General features: G+C 34.0%; 2 protein-coding genes across 2 annotated transcripts in view; one reads left to right on the top strand and one right to left on the bottom strand.

Moving 5' to 3' along the window:
* The window catches only part of LOC136069880 (uncharacterized), a 24,501-nt gene extending 19,005 nt beyond the window's left edge, over positions 1 to 5,496 (bottom strand). Inside the window, exons 1-4 of the mRNA XM_065778966.1 lie at positions 4,993 to 5,496; positions 4,008 to 4,118; positions 2,147 to 2,338; positions 1,947 to 2,040 (exon numbers count right to left, since the gene is read on the bottom strand). Coding sequence (XP_065635038.1) covers positions 1,947 to 2,040; positions 2,147 to 2,338; positions 4,008 to 4,118; positions 4,993 to 5,496 — 901 coding nt within the window. The remainder of the gene's footprint in view (positions 1 to 1,946; positions 2,041 to 2,146; positions 2,339 to 4,007; positions 4,119 to 4,992) is intronic.
* A 766-nt stretch (positions 5,497 to 6,262) lies between these two features.
* LOC136069879 (serine/threonine-protein kinase BLUS1-like) lies at positions 6,263 to 6,769 on the top strand. Its single transcript, XM_065778965.1, has one exon. The coding sequence runs from the start codon at positions 6,263 to 6,265 to the stop codon at positions 6,767 to 6,769; it is 507 nt and encodes a 168-aa protein (XP_065635037.1).
* The last annotated feature ends 1,717 nt before the right edge of the window (positions 6,770 to 8,486 follow it).

Below are 8,486 nucleotides of genomic sequence, written 5' to 3'. Positions count from 1 at the left end.
GGGGTATTTTGGTCATTTTTTGGGTTTTGGGGTTATTTTGGTCATTTTTTAGGTTTTGGGGGTATTTCGATAATTTTTTAGGTTTCAAGGTATTTTGGTAATTTTTTTAGGTTTCGGGGGTATTTTGGTCGTTTTTTAGGTATTGGGGGGTATTTTGGCCATTTTTAGGTTTTGCGGGTATTTTGGTTATTTTTTGGATTTTGGGGGTATTTTGGTCATTTTTTAGGTTTTGGGGGGTATTTTGGTCATTTTTAGGTTTCGGGGGTATTTTGGTCATTTTTTGGGTTTTGGGGTTATTTTGGTCATTTTTTAGGTTTTGGGGGTATTTCGATAATTTTTTAGGTTTCAAGGTATTTTGGTAATTTTTTTAGGTTTCGGGTGTATTTTGGTCATTTTTTAGGTTTTGGGGTCTATTTTAGTCATTTTTAGGTTTTTGGAGTATTTTGGTCATTTTTTGGGTTTTGGGGGTATTTTGGTTATTTTTTAGGTTTTTGGGGGTATTTTGGTAATTTTTAGGTTTCGAGGGTATTTTGGTTATTTTTTGAGTTTTTGGGGGTATTTTGGTCATTTTAGAGATTTTGGAGATATTTTAGTCATTTTAGTGGTTTTTAAGCATATATGGTGATTTTAGAGATATCAGGGGTATTTTGGTCATTTTAGAGGTTTCATGGGTATTTTGTTCATTTTAGAGATTTTGAGGATAATTTTGGATGTCCAAGGGTATATTGGTAATTTTGAAAGTGTAGGGAGTATTTGTATCATTTTAGGTATTTAAGGGTATTTTGGTAATTTTGGAGATCAATAAGGTATTCAAGTTGTTTTAGAGGTATTTGGGTCATATTGGGTTAAATGGGTGGGTTACTAATTAAATGGGTTGGGTTGGTAATGGATAATTAATTTATATATAAACGGGTTATAAATGGATAAATGGGTAATTACACACCCAACCCATCTATGACCCAACCCATTTATGACCCAACCCATTTATGACCCAACCTGCCCATTTGCCACCCCTAAGCTGTCCCCTATAGCCGCTTTTTATAAACGTGGCTAGAGTATGTCCTATAGCCACGTTTCTAAAAATGCGGCGATTGGTCCTCGCCTATAGTTACGGGTTTTAGGCCACAACTGAAAACGCGGCTATAAGGTTCAATCACAATCTGCACCAAAAACTGTGTCTTGGTTTGATGATAAAGAACTATCATCAGGAGTGGATGCCATAGGCTGAGACTCTTTAAAAAAAAAAAAAAATCCACACAAAAATTCAAATAAATGTTTTGCTAGTTCATACTGACAATTTCCAAAATTAAATTATATTTAAGTGCCCCAGAAATGAAAAATTACAAGATTATGCCAATGTCAAATAAAATAAAAATATGTTAATTGCTAATGACAATTTCTTGGAAAACTACCAAAAAAATATTTGGATTGTTATTGTCAAACAAAATAACAATCTTCAATTTTCAAAATTTAAGTCTATTTAGGTGTCCTAGAAATGAAAATTTTCAACAGTTTAAAAAGCTAGTTGAGTCTTGACATGTTGAATGATCTCCTCCTCCTTGCGCAACAAGACCAATAGTTGCTGAAAGAACTCTAGCTTTTGGTTAGATTCTTTGTCATTTAACATCTTTGTAAAAATATTAATTTTATCCATTTGTGTTTCCATGCATTTGGATAAGTCTTTCAGCGAGTCCCCAATACTCTTATCATCTAACACAGTTGAAGCAGAAGGAATTGAGCGGGTGTCATGGGTTGGGAAAGAATTTTTCAATTCTTTTCGAATTCTTCTGTTTTTCCAAATGTCAACATCCAGGAAGCCCATCAAATTTTCCAAATAGTTGAGAGTTGAGAGATGTTAGTTTCCATCCCCTTAAATGTGGTGTCCCATGATTTTAACAATTTCATCTCTATTTTTTTTTTCCTTCGTTTTTTAGCCTTAGCCTTACTGGGTTGCCAGTCCACAAGAACATCCTCATTAACATCTCTGTAACTAGAACTTCCACCAGCCCCATTGTCATTAGCATCACGGTCTCTCGGAATCTGAAACATCAAAAAAATGTTATTTATTTATTTATTTTTCAAATAAACATAATTGAGTTCAAAAATAAAGTTCAAATGCAAAGGAAACTTAAAACTATAGATTTACCTGAATTAACTCAATGGATGGTTGTGACTGAGTACCCTCATTAGCCTGTCCATTGGCACTAGGACCCTCATTTATTTGAGTTGATTCTGTGAGTATTTGAGAAAGTCCATTGGCCCTAGGACCCTCATTTATCTGACTTGACTCGATTAGTATTTGAGAAAGTCGATTGGCATTACTAGGACCCTCATTTATCTGAGTTGACTTTCTGAGTATTTGAGAAAGTCCATTGGCACTTGGACCCTCTTTTATTTGTGTTGACTCAATGAGTATTTAAAAATGTTGAGATTGATGGTACTGTTGGTGTTGGTGGGGTTCCTCAATCTCAACATTTTTAAATACTCACTGAGTCAACACAAATAGTGGAAGTTCGAGTCCTCTTCAAGGCATAATAAGAATACTCACTAAATGAGCTATTCAATAAGAGGCCAATGGACTTTCTCAAATACTCACAAAGTCAACTAAGATAAATGAGGGTCCTAGTAGTGCCAATGGACTTTTTCAAATACTCATCATGTTAACTTAGATAAATGAGGGTCCTAGTGCCAATGGACAGGCAAATGAGGGTACTTAATCACAACCATCCATTGAGTTAATTTAGGTAAATCTATAGTTTCAAGTTTCCTTTGCATTTGAACTTTATTTTTGAACTCAATTGTGTTTATTTGGGTGTTTCAAATTTTGAGAGACCGTGATGCTAATGACAATGGGGTTGGTGGGAGTTCTAGTGATAGAGATGTTAATGAGCAACCCAATAAGGCTAAGGCTAGGAAAAGAAAAGAAAAAAAACGAAAGTTATTTAGATATAAAATTGTTAAAATCATGGGATACCACATTTAAGGGGATGGAAACTAACTTCTCTCAGCTCTCAACTATTTGGAAAATTTGATGGGCTCCCTAGATATTGACATTTCGAAAAATAGACGAATTCGAGAAGAATTGAAAAATTCTTTCCCTGGTCTCGACATCCACTCAATTCCTTCTACTCCAACTGTGTTAGATGATAAGACTCTTGGAGACTCGTTGAAAGACTTATCCAAATGCGTGGAAACCCAAATGGATAAAGTTAATATTCTTACGAAGATGTTAAATGACAAGGAATCTAACCAAAAGCTGGAGTTGTTACTCCAACTATTGATCTTGTTGCGCAAGAAGGAGGAGATCATTCAACATGTCAAGACTCAACTAGCTTTTTTAAATTGTTGGAAATTTTCATTTTTAGGACATCTAAATAGACTTTAATTTGGTAAATTGTCAATTGTTATTTTGTTTGACAATGACAGTCCAGATATTTTTTAAGAAATTGTCGTTAGCAGTTAACAAATTTTTATTTTATTTGACATTGGCATAATAGTGTAGTTTTTATTTTTCGGCACTTAAATATAATTTAATTTTGGAAATTGTCGTTATGAACTAGCAAAATATTTATTTGAATTTTTTTGTGGCTTTTTTTTTTTAAAAGAGTTTTCAACTTATGACATCTGCTCTTAATGATAACTTTTTATTATCAAACTAAGACACCAGTCAGTTTTTGTTATAAGTGGTGATTGAACCCTATAGTCGCTTTTTACAAACATGGTTAGAATATGTCCTATAGCCGCGTTTCTAAAAATATGGCCATTGGTCCTAGCTTTTAGCCGCATTTGTAAAAACGCGGATATAGACCCCTCAGGCCAATAGTCACAGCTAAAAATGCGGCTATAGGCCGAATTGGGTTAGACACGTTTTTGGAAACTACTTATGGAAAATATATTTTCCTAAAAACTATTGTGTCATAACCTTAAATGTCCATTGGCACTAGGACCCTCATTTATTTGAGTTGACTCGATGAGCATTTGAGAAAGTCCATTGGCACTACTAAGACCCTCATTTCTCTAAGTTGACTCTGTGAGTATTTGAGAAAGTCCATTGACAATTGGAGTATTTGAAAAGGTTGAGATTGAGGAACCCCACCAGTACCATTAGTGTCAATATTCTGCATTTAACAACCAAAGAGAAGGTAGAAGAATTAGAAAATGTTATTTATGTATTTTTTGTTATTATTATTATTATTTTGATAAGTGAAACAGAATTTGACAAGCTAAATGAACCCCCACAAAACAAATTTTAGATTACATTGTAGAATAGGATTTAATTCCTTCTTGTGGTTTAAAGCATTCAAAATAGACCTCAAATTCTAATGATAAATGCTCATCTATTATTGAGACTTTGTTATTGATAAGAATTCATAGCTATACAAACCCACACACACATGATGATCATAAGGTCAAAATGTTATTAAAAAACTTTGTTGGTCCATTTTGTATAGTCCAAGCTCAAATAAGCTTCCTTGCTTTTTAAGAGCTTGTTGTGACAATGAGTTGAAATATGAAGTTAAAAAATTTTAGATGCAATGGAAACTTAAGCATAGATTTACTTGAGTGGAATCAGTGTGTACTGCTCTACTCCGCTTAGTAGCCCTATGAACCGTACTATCAGTCTCAATATTCTGCCTTTAACAACTAAAAAGAAAGTAGTAGAATTAGAACTCATTATTATTATTATTATTTTTTGTTGGATGGAACTCATGTTACCTCTAATAAAGAGAAACCAAATTTGACAAATCCACAAAACAAGTATTAAACAACATGGTAGAACATGATTTAACTCTTGAGCTAAAACATTCAAAATAAAAATCTGAGTAAAAACCCTCACATATGAGGCTTGTGATAAAAAGTCATAGTTATACAAATACACATATAGGTGATCATAAGGTGATGCTCCATTTTGTTATAAATCAAGTTCAAATAGCACGTTTAATATTAAGTTCAAAATTTTAAATGCAAAGAAAACTCAAAAGTATAGATTACCTTAGTGTGTGTTTGAGGTGAAGGTAATCGAATTTGCCTAGTAACCCTTCTATTATGAACTCCGTCAGCTAATCTAAATAAGTCTAAAGTTTCATCATATTGCCACTCAGTGATATTGGATTCCCTAACCTTGCCTTCAACCTCATTCACTAGTTTTTTGAGACAATCCTCACTATTCTTGCGATTCTTGAAAAATGAATCACTTAGCAATTGTTCGGCCATGGGCTTGGTTTTAGGATTTGTTCTCAAGCAACTCATCACTATTCCACATAATTCGTCGGACAATCTTTTCGGATTCGTAATATAATTCTCATACCCATATAGTAACCCAATCCTTTCTTTATTTTGTTCTAGCAAAGGCTCTGACTTAGGTAGGGAAGTTAGAGGAGGACCACCATGGAATGATTCTAATGCGCAAATTCCAAAATTCCATATATCATCCGCCTTAACTTTGTCGTTATTACATTCTGGTGGATCACGTTTTGGTGCAATCCAATATGGCATTGAGTCTTTGCCTTTTACGTACTTGGAACTTGAGTTCGAGGTACCAAAGTCAAAGATTTTAACTGATTCATTCGAGTCTATCAAAATATTAGATGGCTTCAAGTTTCCGTGAAATTTATCACGTTCATGAAGAGAGGACAAAGCCGTTAAGAGTTGTTTTCAAAGTAATGGCAATCTGTCGCTCGTTTAACCCATGAGGCAAATAATATTTTATTGATCTTAAAGAATACATGAATGGCAATACCACTCAAATACAATCATTAGATGATTATATCTATAGAAACATTTGGCAGTAAGGACGTTTTCGTGTGAGATTCTCCTTGCAGCATATAAAACACTCTTGAAATTTGAACCCGCTTTTTTTTTTTTTTGAAGATTCTTTTTCAAAAACTGCTATATTTTCTTCTTCTCTACCATGGCTGATTGAGAGGTCCGATACCTATCAACTTCTCATTCCTACGAATTGATGGGTAGAATTTCTAGCAATGCTAGTTCTACTGTTTACAAGTCCAAGTATTTGAACACTAAGGTGGCAATCAAAATAATTCATCTTGAAAAACCGGGCTCAAATTTCGAGTGTTTTACGTGCTACAAGGAAGATCTCACACGGAAACATCCTTATTGCCAAATGTTTCTATAGATATAATGATCTAATGATTTTTTTTGGGTGGTATTGTCATTCATGTATTCTTTAAGATCGATAAAATATTATTTGCTTTATGGGTCAAATGAGTGATAGATTGCCATTACTTTGAAACCAACTCTCATGGCATTGTCTTTTCTTCACGAACGTGATAAATTTCACGGAAACTTGAAGCCATCTAATATTTTGATAGACTCGAATGGATTAGTTAAAATCTCTGACTTTGGTACCTTGAACTCAAGTTCTAAGTACGTAAAAGGCAAAAACTCAGTGCCATATTGTATTGCACTAGAACGTGATCCACCAGAATGTAATAATGACAAAGCTAAAGCAGATGATATACGGAATTTTGAAATTTGTGAATTAAAATTATTCCATGGTGGTCCTCCTTTAACTTCATTCCTTAAGTTAGAGCCTTTGCTAGAACAAAATAAAGAAAGGATAGGGTTACCAGATGGGTATGAGAATTATATTACGAATCCGAAAAGATTGTCCAACGAATTCTGTGAAATGGTGATGAATTGCTTGAGAACAAATCCTAAAATCAAGCTCACAGCCGAACAATTGCGAAGTGAATCATTTTTCAAGAATCGCAAGAATAACTCATTGTCTCAAAAAAGTGGTGAATAAGGTTGAAGTAAGGGTCATCAAATAGCCTATGGCCCAGGGGCCGACCCAAAAACCCGGCAGCTCATCGGGCTAATGGGCGGCCCAGCCCGTTGTTATTAAGGCCCATGGGTAGCCCACTAGCCCAGTGGGTTAGGCCATGGGTTAGTTTTTATGCCCATGGGCACCCAGTGGGCTAACCCAGTAGCCCAGCCCGTTGGCCCAACCCATTGCCCAGTCCAATAACTTAAAATTTTTTAAAAAAATATATAGGAAGTGTATGAAGAATTGATCTTGAGATATTGTAATAGAATTTCTTAAGAAAACTCTTCCAACCACTAAGATACTTAAAGTAATTGCGCTAAACTTAGTTTACTAAATATATATTTTTCTAGTAGTCTAGCAAATTTGAATTAACCATTTGATTTTTTTTATTAAAGATAAAAAAAAACTATTTGAAGCCTTATTTAAAAAAAAAAATTAAATAGATTTGACAATAAAAAAAATTGTAATTAAGTATTAAAGTCTTTGATTCTTTCCTTTTAAAAAAACTAGATTGATTATTTCCTTATTAAAAATTGATTATTTATTTCTAAAAATAATAAAATAATATGCTAACACAATCTCATGGGTAGCTCATTAGGCCCAACTTAGTAACCTAACCCATTAAAAACAAAATGGGCATTGCCCATGGGCTGAGGTTTTCTCTTTCGGCCCAGCCCGACCCGGCCCGTTAACTAGTTAATAGCCCATTATACCCAGCCCATTGTGCCCTTGGGCCAAGTAAAAATGGGCTGGGCCAGCCCGACCCGGCCCATTGATGACCCTTAGGTTGAAGGCAAGGTTAGGGAATCCAATATTACTAAGTGGTAATATGATGAAACATTAGACTTATTTAGATCAGCTGATGGAGTTGATAATAGAAGGGTTACGAGGCAGATTTGAGTACCTTCGTCTCAAACACACTGAGGTAATCTATACTTTTGAGTTTTCTTTACATTTAAAGTTTTGAACTTAATATTAAACGTGCTATTTGAACTTGATTTATAATACAATGGAGCATGACCTTATGATCACCTGTATGTGTATTTGTATAGCTATGACTTTTTATCACAAGTCTCAAATTATATGTGAGGGTTTTTACTCAGATTTATATTTTGAATGCTTCAGCTCAAGAGTTAAATCCTATTCTATCATGTTGTTTAATACTTCTTTTGTGGGTTTGTCAAATTTGGTTTCTCTTTATTAGAGGTAACATGAGTTCCATCCAACAAAAAAGAAAAGAAAATAATAATGATGAGTTCTAATTTTGCTACTTTCTTTTTGGTTGTTAAATGCAGAATATTGAGATTGATAGTATGGTTCATAGGGCTACTAAGTGGAGTAGCAGCACACACTGATTCCACTCAGGTAAATCTATGCTTAAGTTTCCATTGCATCTAAAATTTTTGAACTTCATATATTTGAACTCATTGTCACAACAAGGCAAGAAAGTGTTATTTAAGTTTGGTCTATGACAAAATGGAGTAACGTACTAACATTTTGAGCTTATGACTGTGTGGGTTTGTATCGCTATGAATTTTTATCAGTGACGAAATCTCAATTATATGTAAGGGTATATAGTCAAATTTCGGTGTCTATTTTGAATGCTAATTTAGACCACAAGGAGTTAAATCATTTTCTACATTGTTATTTAATACTTGTTTTGTCATTTATTTAGTTTGTATAATTTGGTTTCACT

Source organism: Quercus suber, unplaced genomic scaffold, assembly GCF_002906115.3.
Source record: "Quercus suber isolate HL8 unplaced genomic scaffold, Cork oak 2.0 scaffold_194, whole genome shotgun sequence".
Taxonomy (NCBI): domain Eukaryota; kingdom Viridiplantae; phylum Streptophyta; class Magnoliopsida; order Fagales; family Fagaceae; genus Quercus; species Quercus suber.
This window is presented reverse-complemented; position numbering and strand designations above follow the sequence as displayed.

Excerpts from the sequence above, each read along its gene's own strand:
- LOC136069879 (XM_065778965.1), top strand. The coding sequence starts at position 6,263 with ATGGCATTGTCTTTTCTTCACGAACGTGATAAATTTCACGGAAACTTG.